At 43.1% G+C, this 19,431-nt stretch overlaps 1 protein-coding gene across 2 annotated transcripts; it reads left to right on the top strand.

The window, feature by feature from the left end:
• The first annotated feature begins 6,909 nt into the window (after nucleotides 1–6,909).
• WSB1 (WD repeat and SOCS box containing 1) lies at nucleotides 6,910–15,082 on the top strand. Of its 2 annotated transcripts, none has more exons than XM_084492889.1 (9): nucleotides 6,910–7,098; nucleotides 7,414–7,582; nucleotides 8,317–8,585; nucleotides 9,027–9,158; nucleotides 9,564–9,664; nucleotides 11,849–12,021; nucleotides 12,379–12,492; nucleotides 13,309–13,420; nucleotides 13,933–15,082. In XM_084492889.1, the coding sequence occupies exons 1-9, from the start codon at nucleotides 7,059–7,061 to the stop codon at nucleotides 14,083–14,085; spliced, it is 1,263 nt and encodes a 420-aa protein (XP_084349015.1). In that variant the 5' UTR covers nucleotides 6,910–7,058; the 3' UTR covers nucleotides 14,086–15,082. The 2 variants fall into 2 exon arrangements, with proteins under 2 accessions (XP_084349015.1, XP_084349014.1); XM_084492888.1 differs by having other exon boundaries at nucleotides 13,309–13,416; nucleotides 13,926–15,082.
• The last annotated feature ends 4,349 nt before the right edge of the window (nucleotides 15,083–19,431 follow it).

Below are 19,431 nucleotides of genomic sequence, written 5' to 3' on the forward strand. Positions count from 1 at the left end.
CACATAATTACATCCAGCCGTGCTTTAGTGCTCAGATTACAAAACCAGATTTCTGTGCCAGGCCTTCAGGAAGTAAGACGTGGGAGGAATCGGACAAATAACCTGCAATTATATTAATGTGGAGAGCAGGCCCTTCCCTTAAAAGCGATCAAATTCACTGAAGTGCCTGTGTCTGGCTGATCACAGAGCCAGACATGACGCTTCAGCAGAGAAAAAAGCAATGCAGGAAGCAGATCACAGCCATGGCAGTTTTGCTGCCTCCGCATCCAGGTCTGGTTAGAACTAGACGTGATGAAACAAAGCCCTCAGTGTGGAGCCACTGCCCAGCATAAATGTGCCTGTATTGCTCTCGCTTATTCCTTTACTTTACAGGCATGAGCGGTGCTCGCAGAGGCCACGTCTGGCTACAGCTGGAGGTGCAGGAGGGGTGTGCGGGGCCACCAGTACTCCTCCTTCCCAGGCTGGTTTCTTTCCAGCCACTGCAGCCTCGCAGCCAGACCTGCCCAGAGCTCCCCAGCACCGACCGGGCACTGCTCAACTGCCACTACAGGAATTTGGATAAAGCAAACAGCGACTGACAGGGAAGCCAGAACTGAAGATTTTACTGAAAGGCGTGACATGGTCAGCTTTTCTTAAAGTTACATTATCAGATGAGGGCATTACAACACCCTGACTTTTCTAGACCAAGAGCTCCTTAGGTAGCCCGCAGGGTTTGTGAGAAAGGATAAAACTCACAGTGGGAAGGAAGCTCCATTAACCCATTCCTATGAAAGGAACTAAACAACCTTCTTCTGAACACTGTTTTTACCTCTCGTTATTAATGGACCTTTGCTCCTTTGCTCAAAATCTTTATTGCTTATTTCTCTTCCCTTCAATTTTCTTCAGCTGTTAAGTGTTACGCCTGCTCTTCAATATGCCTTTCCTTACTGCTTCCTTTTCAGACTGCAAAACCGCTGAGAGATTGCACTCCTGGACATTTGTGCAACTGCGAAAACAAGTAGAAACCTCTTGCAAAATTTACAATGCAATACCAGGGTCATGTAAATAAAATCTCCCAAATAATTGCCAGATTTTATACAAAATCTTATGTCTCTAATCTTGTCCAATTCCTGTTCCCCTAACCCATTTTTCTTTCTTCTTCCTCTGCCGTTCCTTGATCCACGATTATCTGCATCTGTTACTGGTAGGAGTTCTGAGCCAGTGAGGTAACAGAGACGACCCTGTCACTAGTTAGCACTACCATCCCACCCCGTATTTTATTCCAAATGTGCCTGCCTGAGATATTCTGCACTCTGATTGACAGATGTGCTTGTGGGAATTTCCTTAAAAGCTGTGAGGTGTACACATTTCCTAAGAAACAAATGTGGTCCCGGGGCACTGCTTTTGTTTGCCCTAATCTCTCTCCTTATACTACTATTTACTCGAGTTCATATTCTGATATTTACTTTAAGGCTCCTTTACGCCACTCTTACTCCGTGTACGCTGGGTAAACACAGGTGCACATTTTAGGTATGCTGTGAGAGGCTGCACTGCAAATAAGCAATATTGCTCTGATAGCTATTTCCCAGCAGTTTAACAAGCCATCAAACACAGGAGCTAGGCAAGATCTTCAGAAATTATCTCGTCCAGCCTCCAGCTGCAGAGAACCTCCATTTCTCTCAAACTCTTCACCTTTTCTGTAACCCTCTGCGTATTCTTCCTGCAGCAACAGGCCTGGATACAAAGCACACAAAGATTTCCAGGCTCAACTCTACAGCAGCCCGGGCCCACCTCTGATCCGTAAGCAAACACGCTTTATCTATAAGCAACCTGCCCTTTCCCAGCCCTGCCGCAGCAGGAATGCAGCCTCCTCCATTTCCAGGCAGCAGCTGTCAGACACAGCCCTGCAGTTCTCCAAAACGCTGACTTTCTGCTCTTATTAATGTATTGATCTGCTTTGCAGAATGTAGGTATTCAATCATTTCATTTTTCCTATTAAACTCAACTTGCTTCTCTATAAATTTAATTTGTAGAAAAACTTTTGAATTTGACAAGGACACCCTTCATTTCATGCAATCGATTTTTCCTCTGCGTGCATAATCTGGCGAGTCCAATGCCAAAACACAGCCCTCATAAAAAGCAAAAAAATATTCCTCCTACTGTAAACACATCCAGCAGTTTATTACTGACTACAGTTCAGGTTAGCATAAATCACTGTATGCTTCTGTCCCCGGCCAGATATCGTATTAAAAAAATCAGGACATATTTTCATATCTACAAAAAGCATATGGGACTGGAGAAGTTCAGAATATTCCCTGTTATTTTATCATCTGTTCCGGTCACCGTCGGCCAGCACGTAGCCCTTATTTTGACTTGTTAAGCGACTGCTTTGACATTCCTCTGGTCTCACATCAACTTCCTAATCCCAGCCCTTTCAAGCTAACGCACGGACGCATGGAGCAGCGGGGCGGACGGTCGCTGCTGCAGACGTAAGGTCTGTGGTTCCAGCCCACGTGCAAGCAAGTGCTGAAGTGAGGATGCCAGGGACGGGTTCTGGTTCCTCCTCGCCTGCCCAGTCACAGCTTCCCCCCCTCAGCAGGCTCTGGCCAAGACATTTAACTGCACCATGCTATCAGGAGCAGGGAACAAAATGCAGGACAGAACAAGCCGTCCAAGAAAGGTCCTTTCAAACGTGGCAGACAAGGCTTCTTGCAGACCAAAACGTCAGCTGCACACATCCTCCTGCTCCGTATCAAAGAGGAACGAGCACCTCCCCTGCCAGCACTGCGGTGTTGGGAGCTGGGAGCTCAGCCTGGCACGCACCAGGGTGTGGGCACAGCGCAGTGGCTGAGGCTGCCCTGCTCTCCCTGTGGTCCAGAGACCCTTGACTGCTATCACTGTTTAGGACAACTCAAGTTCAACACGCTCATCGTGACCTTCAGCCATCTGAGATAACAGCTCTGGTAGCTTCAGTGGGTAAATTTAGCGCAGATGTTCCTGACAGGCCCCCTGATGAGGCACAACACCCATGGGCAACTTCCAACAAGGAATGGTTTTGAACCAAGAGAACAAACCCGAACCTCTGCCTCCCTCACTGCAGAGCAGCTACTCCCAGTGGAAGTCCTGAACTCGCACGCACAGTAAGCCATCTGCTCTATTCACTATACCACAAAGATGTGGTCCAAAAATGAAGAAAACCCTAGGAGACCAGAAGAATGCAGAGAAAAAAATCCATCCTGTCTCTCTCTGATATTCCATCTGCACAGCTCCTCCCCAGAACTCCCTTTTAGCCGGCCCTTACAGATTAACCACTCGGGTACCAGTGATGGGTTTTGCAGCGTGTGCTGCAGCGCTGAGGGCAGCTGGGCTGTTCTGGGCTGCTGACGGCGCCTTCATCCCCCCAGCAGCACAACTGCTCTGCGGCTCTCTGCTTGCTGCAGCCCCTTTTTTTCTTCAACCCTTGCTGCCCTCTTTCTCCATTCTGCTTTTCCCTTTCACCTTCTCTTCTGCTTCCACAAACTCACGCTGAACTTTCTCCAACTCAAGGAGGCTCAAAACAAACAGGAGCTTGTGAATTATTAACAGCGTAGACTATAAATAGTGCATTTTTAATGACAGCCGGACCACCGGGATGCATGCACTACTGCACGGATCAGCTGCTGGGCCTGATGTCACTGCCCTGCAGTGTCCCCTCACCTGCCATTTGCCATGGGTACTCCGCAGAAGGGCAGCTGTGGAGAGGAGGGGCAGAAGCCCTGGGCCTGAAAAGCACCATGGGCTCTTCTAGTCCTTTGCCATGTATTTGACACTCCCTGGGCTGAGCTGGCTTCCAGAGGTCTGTGTATGATCCAAACAACCACAACAGAAACGCAGCCCGGTGGTCCCCAAACAGGAACCCTCGCTGGGACAGCCTGCACAAACCCAATGGGGATCTGCACAGCGGGCAGAGCATGGGTGGAAACTGTGATCAATATTCTCTGCCAATCCATACTAGGATTCATTAACTGGAACGAACAGAACGGCCTCTCCATGGCGGAAACCTTCCAGCAGAAAGCCACAGCAATGGAAATGAAGCACTGCAAGCGCCCTGCTGAGAGTCCTGCACGTGCCCAGGAGGCAGAGACGCGTGACGCAGACACCTCCACTCCTTTTACAACTCCAGATAAAATGACAAACGCATACAGCCCCATTCTATACGGGCAGCACAGTCCCTTAGTTGGAATGCACCCCGATTTCAGATGGATTGCCTTGTCCAGCCTGGTAACTGAATGAGTCAAAAAGACTTCCACAAAGCTGATTAAAAACACGGATCATAAATCAGTTAAAAAATTCAAAGAAAAAACAAATGCAATTTGTGTAACTAGATTCACCGTGGCAGTACACAGGAACGTGGAATAAGCAGATTCTGGTGTTTCAGCAGCCTGAGGAAAAGCCCCGTAACCTGGATCTTTGAAAGTATTTAAGACAGGCAGACAACAAAAGTCCTCTTTCATTTGTGAAAGCTTATAGCAGCGTGCAAAGTCTTGATGGAGAAAGATGGCACTGAGCTTATTAGCCCCCCAGCTGAACAGTGCTGTGCAGACTTGGCAGCTGCATCCGCAATGGAGGATAATGGAAAACACATAAATCAGCCCTGAGTCATCGCACGGTCTTACAGGCCCTCGCAACATGTGACTGTGTGGGGTATGCGGCCTGGTGCCACCCCTGATTCCACAGCTATGCCTCACCAGGAACCCGCAACGAAAACCATCCAAAAAATCATCCAGTTTGCTGCACTTACAAGGACAATAAGTATGGCAAGGGCTCTGAGAAGCAAAGTGTGAGTTCCTTCTCTCTCCGAGGTTTGACTGATTTTTAAAAAGATACTGGCCAGAATGGTTCGGTTGGCAGCGTGCAGACAGAACCCAGCCTTCCACCTCTGCTACCTGGCCTCAGACATGAGACAACAGCCCGTGCAGGCAGGCATGAAGAGGGAAGGTGTTGGCAATGTCCCCAGGACAGCCTGTGACACCAAACAATTTCTAATGCACTTGCAAAAACTCAAGACTTTACACATCACAATTTATCTCTGCGTCCATAAGACACAAACTACGGCCTGGGAAGGTCAAAGACTGGCAGCTGGACCGTGGTGTTGTACAGGCTGAACAATGGGGTAGCTGCTGGAAACCCTCACTGCCAGACAGTGCCCCAGGTCACAGCGATTCCTGTGTCACACAGAGACCAGGCTGAGCAATCATCTCTTCTGGCCCTCGGATCTATTAAATGAGTGAACAGAAAGCATGCTGAAGAGGAAACACCAACTACTGAAGCAGAACTTACAAAAATACAGGAACTTACAGAAATAATAAGTTGACAAATACTTCGCTTTTTTAAAAAAAGTGAACAAGAAGGCCAGTAACATGGCAACAGTCCTCCAAAGCTGTGTAACCTGACTGCTATCTTTCCCGGCTGTACCAGCCCCCCAAGGTAAGCAAACAGAACCCAGCCTTATCCTGGCTGTGGGGGAGGCTCAGGCCCCCAGGAGAACTCTTACAACGTGAGTCATCTCAGCCACGAGCTGGCCTGGTTCAAACGTTCACGACTCGTGTAACTCCAAGGCAGCATTTCACAATGCCTACGAATCTGCCTTGTTATGTGGAGACAGCCAGGCAGGGCTCTTCCATCTGCAGCAGCAGAGGACGGGTAGAGCAGGAGCAGCACTACGCTGCCGGGAAGGCCTGGGATAGATCAGTGCTAGGATGGGCTGAGAGCACCACACAGACTGGTGTTAATCCATGCTACTGTTTGGACCACCAGAGATATTCAGAACTTCTTCCTGCTCCTTTGTTTGACATTGTTTCTCTAAATGATTTTAAAAATGCTCCACTGGCCTTGATTACACAAGGGTAATTCCTGTTGCTACAGAACAGCTGATCCCTATGGCTATTGCAGTGTTTCCACCAGCAGGGCCACTACGGAATGGGATCATAGTTATTAGCTGCAGTTAATTATACTACGTGCTGTCTTGAAGTACAGAGAGAGCACGGAAAGAGCCACCAAGTCTTAGAAGAGGGGCAGAACTTAGGTGTGTAAAAGGAGAAGGGGAAAAAGGATGGGGAAAGAACACCCAGACGTTAAGACAAGACCACACAGAATGAGGTGGCCTCAGGAACAAGTAGTTTAAGGGCAACCCCATTAACCCTAACTATACATTTAAAAGTTGAGCATAAATCAGATCATGCTGGATCTAGACAGTGAACTGCACAGTTTTATAATGAAACATCAGGAGAGTAGGAAAATGCCAAGAATTTTCCAGCTCCTGGCTAGTGAAGCTAGAATTGAGCGTGCAGGTCAGCACCACACACGCGTTCTGCAATGCACTCACGTCAGCTTTCGCATACTTTTTGTTTTACGTGTTGCCTTGCAGTCCCACAGTCAACGGCCACAGAGGATGTCACAACGTGCCTCATCAGATAATGGCGATGACCTCTGTCCAAGGCAGGGAGGCAGCAATGCTAACCGCAGCTGGCGGGGCGCTTCGGCTGTTGGGATGTTTCGTATCCCATCTGAGGACCCTGCAGCTTACCACTGAACCTCACCAGTACACGGCCCCAACAGCGGCTATAAAAAACCTCCTGACTGCAATTCGGGGGGGTTGCTGCGGTTTTTCTCCATGCTGTGCACCCCGGGTTTGGCCAGCTGGGCTGGTGCAGGCTGAGCCCGCTACCAGAGTCAAGAGGCGACCAGGGGGTGGCTAAAATGGGCAGCACCCGCGGGCCTCGCCACGACAGCACCACAGCCCGGTCCTCCTCCCGGGCAGACTGGAATTTAGCACGCCAGGGCTGCGGGCAGGACGGGACGAGGCTCCGGATCCCGAGGAGGCCGTGAGGAGGCCGTGAGGAGGCCGTGAGGAGGCCGCCCGCCCGCGGGGCGAGGCCGCCCCTCCCCGCCGCGCTCCTCCCCGCGCGGCCGCCGCCATTTTGTCCCAGTGCCTGCGCCCCGGCCAGCGGCGGTCGCTCGGTCGCTGTCCCTCAGCCGCGCTCGCTCCCGCCGCAGGTCCCCGCTCCGCGCCCCAGCCGTTCCGAAGGGCGGCCCCGTCGATGGCCAGCTTTCCCCCGAGGGTCAACGAGAAGCTCATCGGTGAGGGGCGGCCGGGACGGGCCGAGCTGGCCGGGTTGGGGGGGCCGGGCGGGGCGCGGGGGTGGCCGCCGGGCTCCCAACCGGGCACCGGGCGGCCGCGATCGTGGCGGGGCCGGGGGCCGCCGGGGGCCGGCCGCTCGCCCGCGTTGCCCCCCTCGCGGGGCAGCCGAGGCCCCGGTGCCTGTGCGGGGCCGGCTGCTCGGCCCTAGGGACTGGCCGTAAAAGCAAAATGATGAACGTTTGGCCTGGTTCCTCGGTAACTTTTTAAAGCATGCTGAGTTTCTTACTGGAATTTCCTCTTTGTTTTCCTTGCAGCACGGTCCCGTACTGTAGGAGAGCTCTTAGCCCCCACTTCTCCTTTTGACAAGAAGTGTGGCCGTGAGAACTGGACTGTCGCCTTTGCTCCCGATGGATCTTACTTTGCGTGGTCGCAAGGACATCGCATAGTGAAGCTGGTCCCCTGGTCCCAGTGCCTTAATAACTTGTAAGATAAAACCACACGGCTCTTAAGCTGAAACACTTGTGAATTTCCAAATAGAAGATAACATTTAATAGATTCAAACTCCTATCTTGTCTCTTTAAGCCTTGACATCTTAGGGAAAAACTAGTTCTTTAAAGTACCAGCCATTATCCCGTTCTCTGTGGCCAGCCAGAGAAATGATTGTATTGCAACTTCACAGCGGAGTGACTTACCAATTCAGTCAAGTGCTCTAAAAGAAGCGGAATTTAAAATGAACGTGGAATTTTGAAAACTAAAGCAGATCTGGACTTCTACATTTCCTATCAGAAAGCTATTTTATTTTTACTTTTTAGGAATTTACTTAAAGGCAGACCCATTATTATTCACTTTAGAGTGAAAGTTAAGTTCCAAAAGATGTTTTATTTTTCAGTTGTAGGTTACATTTTAATGACGTTAATATCTAGCAGTTTTTCAGAGTGAGTTAAGTTAATATGTTGCTTTCTACAGAGGTAAAGACATGGACAGTCTTTGTAGAAGTTTTCTAGGGGTTAATAATTCTTGATAGTTATAAGAAAACCCAGCTTTTATAATTTGGAAGTGAAAATGCATTCTTACATGCCTCCAGAATGTGCATCATGGCAACTCACAGATTTCATTACATATTAAAGACCTTTCTGTTCTATTGCATTCTGAATGTCACACGATATGTAGCTACTTATTTTTAAAGGCTCTTTATATTTTCCTTGTTTGTTTTGCAGCTTGTTGCATGGCACAAAGAATGTTGCAAATTCTATCAGTACAAGACTTCCAAGACAGAACAGTGACAGTGGTCAGAAAAACAAGCCCTGTGAACATATAATAGACTGTGGTGATATTGTATGGAGTCTTGCTTTTGGGTCTTCAGTGCCTGAGAAGCAGAGCCGCTGTGTGAATATAGAATGGCATCGTTTCAAATTTGGGCAAGACCAGCTTCTACTTGCAACAGGCTTGAACAATGGGCGCATCAAGATATGGGATGTATATACAGGTAGAGTGTGCGAGGGGAAATTGGTGTGTCAGTGTCACTTCATGCAGTAGTAACGTCAATACTTAGAAAAAAATGTTTACAGAATTTTAGTTGGGAGTTGACTCTTGAATACAATTCAAGTATTTTTAAAATAATGAAGTGCAACTAGGGACATCTGATACTGCTAGAGGAAGGAACAGACTCAGGTCATGCTTTGAGATATAAGTGATGTAAGAGAAAGCCTTGGTGCTCCAAAATGGCTAAGTATGTGATTAATTTCGGGCATAGTGGTTGCTTAGTCCAAAATGTTCTGGATTGTAGTTTTGGAATACTTTCAAGCAAAGGAAACTTTAACAACAAGAAGTTACTCTGTCCTTGAGTATGGGGAAGGACGTATGTCAGCAAGTACCTTGTGTTTTTTAAAAAGTTAATATTGTTTTAAATACTGTTTTCACGAAACAGGAAAACTCCTCCTTAACCTGATGGACCATACAGAAGTTGTTAGAGATTTAACCTTTGCCCCAGATGGCAGCCTGATTTTAGTGTCTGCATCCAGAGACAAAACACTGAGAGTGTGGGACCTGAAAGATGATGGTATGCATTTTAAGTTCATCTGCTGTAACACGTAGGAGAAATATGCACATACTTTCCTCATTTATTGCTATAAACACAGGTCAGACTTTCTTTTCAAAAAAATCCTTCTGTTAGTCTCTGAATCTGCATGTCCTCTTGAAATTCTTTATCTATATATCTATATGTACTCTAAAGGTACAAGCTGGTATTGAGTTAAAACAGTACATGAAGTGACTTTTTAACAGGGACCTAGGATTTAGAAGCTGCAGAATATTTATTCCTGTGTAGACTGACACTGCAAGATCTTGTTAGGAAAGAGCATAAAATTTTAAAAAGAAAAAATAGGAAATATTTTTCATATTGAATATGTAATATTTAATCAATTCTTATGGGATTAGAATGTCTTTTTTTTTTTTTTTTCCCCAGGAAATATGATGAAAGTGTTGAGAGGACATCAGAATTGGGTATATGGTTGTGCATTCTCTCCAGACTCTTCCATTCTCTGTTCTGTTGGAGCTAGTAAAGCAGTATGTGTCAGAGTTTCTTGTTCATTAAATCTACTGAATTGTATGCATAATCATTTTAAATCTCAGTTAACATTAAGCTTGTGCTCGGTGTCATGAACCTCTAATGTTTTATGATGATGTAAAAGTGCATGAAATTAAACTAGCAAATGGTGCGTTAAGACACTGATTTATGAATTGAATTTGCATTGCTTTTAGTTGAAGAAACTTTAAGCATTTTTTGAGAAATAGTCCTGCACATGTTCATAGTATAAAATCAAAGAAGACTAAAGCTTCCAGTGTTAAAAGATACTTAGACTAATGCATAAAACTATTGTATTGTTGATTTTTATTGTTTCTATTTCCTGCTCAATGAAAAGGACTTTCCAAAGTCTGAGCCAGTCATGGTATCTCCTGCTGAACAAAAATGCTTCTACGTGTTCTCGAATACAAATGGCACTAATGTGTCTAAAAGATGTAGAACGAAGAACAGCATAGTGGTTTTGTTTACAGCTGTATTGTAATGCCCTGCTAGAGAACTGAAAGCAGTGCAGGTAAAGCACGCATACAATAAGCTGCTTTTCTTGGCACTGAAGAATTAGGATAAAACAGAAAAGGGAATTCAGTTTAGTAACAGGGGCTTTTTGGGTAGTTTAATGGAGCCTAGCAATGCTGAATAAAAATCACAATTCAATCACTGAGTACTACTTTGTATGGTTGACTGTTCAAATGCATTTTATACTTTAAGTTATCAGTGCAGATCTGATAGAGAATAGTTGAGTTTGGGGTTTTGTTTTTTCTTTAAATAGAGCAGATGTGGATGTATACATTGATATCTTTAGGCTTTGTGTTTTCCATAAGCTTCTTGCTTTCCCTGTCACAGGTGGTGGCAGCAATATTGGTGTGATTGAGGTTAAGCTGGCACCACTCACACAGGAGCACAATGGTGTTAGCTGGGCAGAAAGAGTGGCATCTCTGGCTACCAGGCTGGGGGCGAACTTTACCATAGGATGAAGTAACCTTGCATTCGACTGCAAGGTGTACTGTACGTACGCAGGTGCTGGTTGATGTCCACTTTCTGCTTTCTTTCTTTCTTTTTTCTTTTTTTTTTAATTTTCCCAGCAGTGAAACACACTGACTCCTAAAATGTAGTTTCCAGTTCTATGGAATGTTGGGGTCTTAGAGGAATTGGTCAACACGTTTATAACTGATTGTAAAATGGTTCAGTTGTAGGAAGTATGTGAGGCACTAAGGCCATGTTTGCTTTGGTCAAACATACATATTTATCCAAGATGCCTGCACTTAATCTGTGCAGTAAGACTGAGTCAAGGGAAAAAAATCAAGAACCCTAATGAGCTCTTTCAGGGATATATTTTATGCTAAAGACATTTTCTATAAACTTATGATTCAGTACATATAGTTCGTTCTATGAAGTAATTCTGCACAGTCTTCATTTTGATTATATATAATGTACAACTGCATGTAAAATCCCAGAATATTATAATCTTACCAATGTTTATAATACAATATGCAATTGGCCGTGTAAATTGTAAGCTTAATGTTTTGTGTTTTTTTAATTGTTGACTTGATTTAAAATGCGTAAATTCTTTCTAATAATGTGGTTAGACTTCCCTGTTGTTTTGCCAAAGACGTAACTTTTGGCTGTGAAAATTCTCTTTGCTTGCAGTATCTGTTTCTCTTCCTAGGCTGACGTTGGTGATCCAAGCCAATTGTAAACAAGTGATCTTAAACTCAAAGGGATGCCACTGGAGTAACAATATGTTAACCTTACGTTTTCTGTCTGTATATTTCTTAAAATTTTGGTAGTTACTGAAAAGAGGGGACCGTAGAGTTTAACCCTATTTATTTCTGCATATTTTAATAAAATAGTTTTGTAATACATGAATTTCAGTAAGCTATATGGTTAAATCGTGTTGCCTTTATCTTATATTTTGGCTTATTTTGTTAATAACATTTAACAAACTTGAATTAGAACTTGCATGTCTGCTTTAATTATTTTTTTAAAAAATTGATTTTAATCTGAGTATGACACTGAGCATATTTCTTAATTGTAGTAATTCATAATGCCTAATTTTAATATAATCCTAAATAAGACTAGCAGCTATACTTTAAAATAAATAAATAAATAAAGTAAATGTTTAATTGCTTCTTTGAGCAGAGCTATAATATTAGCTTATTTAATTGCAGGTTTTTCTCTGGGATATGGATAAATACTCCATGATACGGAAACTTGAAGGACATCACAATGATGTTGTAGCTTGTGAGTTTTCTCCTGATGGAGCTTTACTGGCTACTGCATCTTACGATACTCGTGTCTATGTCTGGGATCCATATATTGGAGTAATTCTTATGGATTTTGGGTAAGTGAACTAGTCAAATCTGGAAACTTTCTCCTAGAATGAAGGTGACTGCTAAAGATAAATGGTTTCATGCAACTAACTGATAACTAGACCTGGGAGAAAATCGTAACAGTGGTTGATGGAAATCCTAAAATGGTAGAACAGCAGAGTTTTTCCTCTGAGAAAAAATTCATGCATTTTCAATAAAGCTGAAATGTTCAGTACTAAAAAATATACAGTAGTTCAATATGCACTCCTGATTTCATAGTTAAAATACTCAATCAATTTTTTTCTCCCTCATTTTTACCAGTCAGAGCTGAAGGAAAACATTCCATAGTTCTTAAATATGATGTTAGCTAAGTTTCTCTTTATCTCCAGGCATCTGTTTCCCCCTCCTACTCCAATATTTGCTGGAGGTGCAAATGACCGCTGGGTTAGATCAGTATCTTTTAGTCACGATGGACTACATATTGCAAGCCTTGCTGATGATAAGTAAGTATGAAGAAAGATTTGTTGGGACTCCTTTAATTCTTCCCATATGATATGAACTTTTAAATAACGTCAGCTTTTTTTTTTTTTTTTTTTTTTAATTGGGAAATGATGTTTAGTGGTCTTGGTAAAAGTAGATGAGTTGTCTGGTACATGTTCATGTTCATTCTGAACGTAGAAAAAAATGAATTGTGTACAGGGTGAACGATCTGAATAACTTAAGCGTGTTAACAACTGAAAATAGAAAAAAAGGGGTTGTAAACAATGTAAATGTAAGGAGATAATAATGCAATGAAGTCTCTTGTAGTTTTAGATTTGAAAATTAAATTAAAAGTACTCAGTGACCTGATATTCAATTTCTGCTAACAATGCAACTCATGTTTTGAAGTACCATATTTTAAGCATATGAAGAATTCTTCCTCAAGATGACAGCAAGGGTATTAAACTATGTACAAGAGGACTGCTTAATTATTTTCTTTTTTAATTTAATATGAGCATTGTTGGGATTTCCTAGCTTATATGATGACATTGAAGAGAGACTTTGAAAATCTTTAGGTTATTATTTTCTGCTGATGAAGGCAACCTTCTATTTTAATTGGCAGAGCTAGAATGGTTGAAGAAATACAAATCAAAGTAAATATCAGGAATGAAGAAGTCATAATACTTCAGGCCAAATCTGAAACACATTGTATACTTACTAAATGTTTATAAAACTGCCTGAATTTTGTATCAGACCAGTTTATTGTGCAGCATCAGAGAAAATATGAGATCAGAATAGACATTTAATTCTAACTTACTACTTCATTCTTTGCTTTTCAGAATGGTAAGATTCTGGAGAATTGATGAAGAGTACCCTGTACAAGTTGCACCTCTGAACAATGGGCTCTGCTGCACCTTTTCTACTGATGGCAGTGTTCTAGCTGCAGGGCAAGTATATACATTTCCCTCCACCCTCTCTGAAATATTTAAGTTAGCCAATGTTTTTAACCTTTTGTGTTAAGTGTTCTTAAAATACCTTTGATTGCAACTTGATGCTTTCGACTCTGCTTTACTTTTGGTTCTATTTGTTTAAACGTGCCTGGAATAGCAGTAAAATCTGGAGGCTGATAAACCCATTTCTTATCTTTGAGAATAAATAAAATACAGACCCACAAATGTGGATTGGAGTATTACCATTACGAAATCAAGTGCAGTTATTCTGTTGCAGGTAGCATAGCTATTGGAAGATCAAGCCTTTCATAGATAATGAGCACATTGTTGTTGTGCTGCTCTAGCTAGAACTAAGCAACTGTTTAAAGCTTCTTCCCCCTAACTACATATGTGAGGATTTGTACCAAACTGAAATCTTTCAACTTTCAAGTGGGATAATTGTACAGTTGTGTTTGTTGGGGGTTGTTTCTTTTCAGTTTGTTTATTTACTCCTTTTTGCTGTGCAGGACACAGGATGGCAGTGTGTACTTCTGGGCAACTCCGAGACAAGTTTCAAGTCTCCAACACCTATGTCGTATGGCAATTCGGAGAGTGATGCCAACCAGCCAAGTCAAGAACTTGCCTATCCCATCAAAAGTGGTGGAGTTCCTCTGTTACCAGATTTGAACACACACACGGAGGGGGAGAAAAGAAAAAAAAAAAAAATCAAACTGGCAGACAGCCCAGCTGCTAAAACTGGCTAAACACTTTAAAGAATCCTCAAACTTCACAGCCTTTATGCTTAAAACTCTACAGGTTTTGAAGAGCTATTTAAAGTGATATCATAAATACTATTTTGTCAAAATGCCTGACAGTTAAGTTTTTAATATTTATAGAAAACACAGTAAAAGTATTCCTGATGTTCTCAGTTTTCTAAAATATAACTGTGAAAACATGTACATACATAGACATAAGCTGCTACGTGCTATTGGTGTACCTTTAAAATTGCTTTTATGATTTTTAATGTGTATCATGTATATATTGCTTTGGTAGAGCCATGAGATGCATCTGTGCTGTAAAGTGGAAGCATAGCTATTATTCTGGGACATCAAGTTAGAAAAAATATTGACTTAAGGAGGTTTAACTGCTCTGTGTGTATGTACATTGGTTGGGGTTCAGGAAACTGATCCACCAATACGAATTCATGTTAGTTTATTTCATGAAGAGGTACAGTTTGGCCTTTTAGAGCAACGTCTGGTGAAGGGAAGTAGGTTAAGGTAGTAAGGGATGGAGCATATCTAATGTAAACCCAAGAATTTTGCCTGTGTGTCAGCTAAAAGTAGGCCTTACGTTCCATATCAGCAAAACAGGTTAAATTTCAGTATTGGGCAGTGTTAAAGAAATATTTCCTTACATTTCTAGAAATCTAACTACTGTATTATTGCCTGATACTTTGTCTGTAATGAGAGAAGTTTACAGACTCAGTTTATTATTCCTTGACCCTATAATATCTCTTTAGGGTGATTATCGGTTAATGGCCAAAGATCAGCAAAATACTTGTTTTTGCCTTCTGTTATTTATCTGTACCTGCAGATATAAAGAATGTATGCATTGCATAAAATGCCTGATTATATATATTTTGTTGAATTTTTTTATTAAAAACTTGTATAAAAGTGGTTTCTGATACTGCGTCTAGTGGCTGATTTATCAACACTGTCTGCGTGCAACAGTTCTCCTAAGAATTTACTATTGTAGCTGTTAGGTAGTTTTTCTTTTCAGGATCATAGCCTTGGTGAAGCTTGGGGGGGGAGCCACAGCAAGATCAACCTTTTGATGTGGAGCAGGTCAAAAGCATAGGGTGATGTAAGTGTTCCCAGGCTCCTGAATAGTGCAGAACATAGGAAAGGGAGTTCTGACTGCCACCCTCCTTCCATGGTTGCTACAGGCTCTAAAAATGCATAAACTGAACATTGTTTTTTACACCCACATTATTCCAGAGTACTTTTTTGGTAAAACCCTTTTTTGGGCATAAATATTAAATTACACATTTGCTGTATAGCAGATGTAATATGTAATGTATTTGATGTATAACTTGTGAGCAAGATGCAAATTGTTGAACGCGTAGCCACAGCCTTGTTACAAACTAAGCACACTAAATAATCGGCAGCTACACGGCTTCCTTTGTGGGTGAGAGGTAGGCGAAGGGCTGCAGAGCCTAAAAGTGCAAAAAGCATTTGCTTAGGGATGGGAAGTAACTCTCCTCTAACCGGGTGCCAAATCCCAGGGGAGTTTACTGCCTGTGAGATCCAGTAGAAGCTCTCCAGAACACAAGTCAGCGTATTGAACAGAAGCTGGCAGGCATGCCATGCGGAGAAGGCAACCTTCTGATGGCCTGTTTGCACAAACCTGTTAAAGTGTGTTTCTTTTTTCTCTATTACACTGTTTATTTGGACAGAAGGACAAGGTTAGTCTGGATGAGGAGGCCAGATGCTGAATCATCACAGCCCAATCAATAAATGTCCAGTACAGTTAAAGCTGTCTAACAATCACAGCATTTGGCTTTGCAACTTTGGTATAAGCACTTTGCATTTGCGTGAAATTCCCACATGGAAAATCAGAGACTGAAGCTAATAGGGAAGGAAGATGTACAACTCCTGCTTATCTTTAAAAAATTAAAGTGACATTACATAACCTGATTTGATCAAGCAATGCATCTTTTTACACGATAGATGCCTAACTGTCTTCCACCAGCTTAGCTACTATACTCAATAAATACACTGAAATCAATTCTTTCATTCTCAGGCATGCTATTAGCATTTTAAGAGACTGGGACGCCTTGGAACTACAAAGGCACTTTTCTACTTCAACAGTCTGGTCTTAGTGGATTTATTTTCTGATCATGTCCTCGTTTTCTTGGATGAAGTACAAAAAGTCTCTGACAAGGCAGAAAGAACTCTTATTGAGCATAGCCCAGCAGGCCTTAAACTGAAAAGAACAAAACAAAACTCCAAACCTATAAATATCCCTGTTCCTTCATGTCTGCATTGCTCCAGCACAGTCAAGTGGCAACACTTGCGTGTGGGACTGACAGGGAAAGAGAAGCGATGTGGTATTTCAGTCCATTCTCAATGCAATTTGTTGTATTTACACGTGTACAGAAGACAATGCCCAATAGCAAGCGTGCAATCTTTTCTTCTGGAAAGCTCAGTCCAGGCACCCAGGCCTACTTTCCAGGAAGATTTCCCTGAACACTGTTTCCAAACATCATAAATCAACTTCCCACTTTCCAAAGACTACTACAAAACAAAGTCAATGGAACAGAACTTCCTCAGGAACTAAAACTCTGCTGGCAAGGAAATAGAAAGCATACGTGTCACCACGTTACTTACTGACTCATTCATTTGATGCAATATTTTTCATAGACATTGTACAAAATTGAAGCATTTCTCTTTTTTTTTTTTTTTTTTTTATATATATATTTATCATTAAGAGAAGGCTTCTCATACATTGTCCAGCTGAAGGAAGAACTGGTGAGATCTGTACCCCCAAAAACATCTCATCTCAGCTTAAATGCAGAGACAAGTATCAACCAGGCATGAAATTTTCTGCCAGGAGGCTTTCTAATTTAAAAACATGCTCCTTCTAAATGCAGTCACTCTGATCAGCTGAAGCACTGTGTACTCTGTTTTGCACTCCCTGCTGAAAAGTTTGTCCTGAGGAAGCAGCAGCCCTTCCCATCAGATAACCCAAACCAAAAAGCAAGCTGATGCTGATGGATCTACACCAGCAAAGATGAAGCAGATGGATGCAGACAGCTGTGATTTGAAAGTATGTACTTAATAGCTCTGCCTGATGAAAGAAATTATTCTCCAGCCTTAGAACAACCTGTAGCTAGAAAATTTGCCAGGGCCATTAGTCAGGAATGGTTGGAAGAAACTGCACCTCTGGAACGGTGTTAACATGCACGGAAGCAGTTGTAGACTAAAGGGTGTTTTGCTGTTGTTACCATGATGTAAACAGTTTACACTAGTTAAAAACAGCTCATAAAGAGGAAAAGCTGAGCAAAGTAGCCCCTTTGTGCTGGTGGAACACTGTTTAGCTGGGGCCAAGCAGAACTGGTTTAGATCTGTTCAAAGCCATCTAGAAACACGGCTAGTATTTCTGCAGCAAACATAATTGATGTCCTTAAAGCATTTTGTAATCCTTTACTGAAGTGTGCTCTGGGTATTAAAGAAAGTCAATGAAGTTGTCAGGAACAGAGCAGAGGCAGCAGGAAGCAGAGCTACTCCCCCAGCACGCTGTCGGCGTTGTCCAGCTCTTGCAAGCACAGCCTCCCCGGGCAAGCAGCGAAGACAATGAACAGGAAGGAGGGTGATGCAATGATGCGATGGCTTGCAAAACCTCCGGACAGGGACAGATACATCAAGCAGTGGAAGAGACAAATGCAGAACTGAGAATCTCTGGATCAGTTCTTTTAAAAAGGAAGCGTGTTAGCAATACAAAAGCAATAGACAAAGACAGTCAAACAGGCAAGAGGAAAACAGAAATTTCTAATAAGCCGAGGAGGAATTGGGTCATTTACTCTGTGACTTGCCACTGAAAATTCACACCTTGCTACTCATTCCCACAGCAGCTGCCTGACCCTGCTAGTCCTCATGTTTTTAGGGGGTGGCAAACTGGTATTAGAAAGGTTGTTGTGTACTTGGTTTTCATTAGTGTTACTCTGCATTACTCCCACACTGCAGCACAGAGCACGTTCCTCCTGGGGGCAGGACACTGCGCTACCTGGAGGATTTGTTCATCAGCTCCAGCCCTCCGTGCCCAGGCACTGCAAAGCCCTAGAGTCACCATGATAGGGTTAGGGCTAGGGCTAGGGTTAGGGTCAGGGTTAGGGTCAGGATCAGGGTCAGGGTCAGGATCAGGGTTAGGGTCAGGGATAGGGTCAGGGTCAGGGTCAGGGTTAGGGTTAGGGTTAGGATTAGGTACTGGCCACAGCCGAGGGGCAGTGCTGACAGCTGCCGGGGCAGGTTGCAAACTGGTTCCCAGGACCTGCCACCCTTGGGACCCTTCTCTGCCTGCAGTTAGGGCTGCGGCAGCTCCCTGAGACTGCATCCAAGAGAAGTCCTAGAGACAACTGGAGATCTTGTCAGAAGGAAGGCCTTTCCCTGGAAATGCTCTGAAAACAATAATTGTTTTCCGTATTCGTACCTGGCATTTTAGTTGAATCTCTCAGAGACAGACTGAAAAACACTCCTAAGTACTTTGAGTGACCTATTTTTTATTCATATTGCAGCTGAATGAAGTCTTCCATTGGAACAATTTAGAAATAGGGCGGATAAATCCCACAACCTCTTTTCCATATATATATCACAATGTTATCATAAAGGACAGAAGTTACAGAAGATCCCATGGGGAATCTGCTAAAGGTGCCATGCAGAAACTGTTTATTCAAGTTAATTACTTCAGATTAGAACCACCTGAGTAAGGCAAATGGGTTTTACATGTGATGCTGGCTGCTGCACAGGGATAATTTTGTTTTATAAACACTATGCCACAGCACACAAATCCAGCCGCAATAAGCCATTGCAGAACAGCTTTCATTATTGATGTACTAGAATGAAAGGGAAGCCAATGTAAACTTCAGATAAGTAATCAGTAACTTTGTTTAGGTCACTAGAACAATATCAGCTATCAGCTGGGTTATGCCTTGTGTAACTAATTGGATTCTGAACTTCTCACTTCTTCAGGTGCCTAGGTGGCCACCCAACATTAGCTGCTGTGTGTGCCTTTACGAATGGCTTTCCACTTGCGCCCCGATATTTCAAAGCTGTTGTGGTTTCAAAATCTAAACTGAATTGGGAAAAAATAAGTCTGTTCACATGCAGGGCTGCGACTACTCAAAATGAGTGATTGTTAGGTTTCAAATCCACTTTCTAAAGAGTGTCTAAAATAAAGGCATTCTGTCCATCTCCTGAACCGTCAAAGCTGTTAGAATTATTTTCAGTCTGACAAAAATGCAGGGACTTCATATAG

This window comes from Aythya ferina (genome assembly GCF_964211825.1).
Source record: "Aythya ferina genome assembly, chromosome: 19".
NCBI lineage: Eukaryota > Metazoa > Chordata > Aves > Anseriformes > Anatidae > Aythya > Aythya ferina.

Excerpts from the sequence above, each read along its gene's own strand:
- WSB1 (XM_084492888.1), top strand. The coding sequence starts at position 7,059 with ATGGCCAGCTTTCCCCCGAGGGTCAACGAGAAGCTCATCG. Across the intron at positions 7,583-8,316 it reads TCCCAGTGCCTTAATAACTT|CTTGTTGCATGGCACAAAGA; the intron begins GTAAGATAAAAC and ends TTTGTTTTGCAG. Across the intron at positions 9,159-9,563 it reads GTGGGACCTGAAAGATGATG|GAAATATGATGAAAGTGTTG; the intron begins GTATGCATTTTA and ends TTTTTTCCCCAG.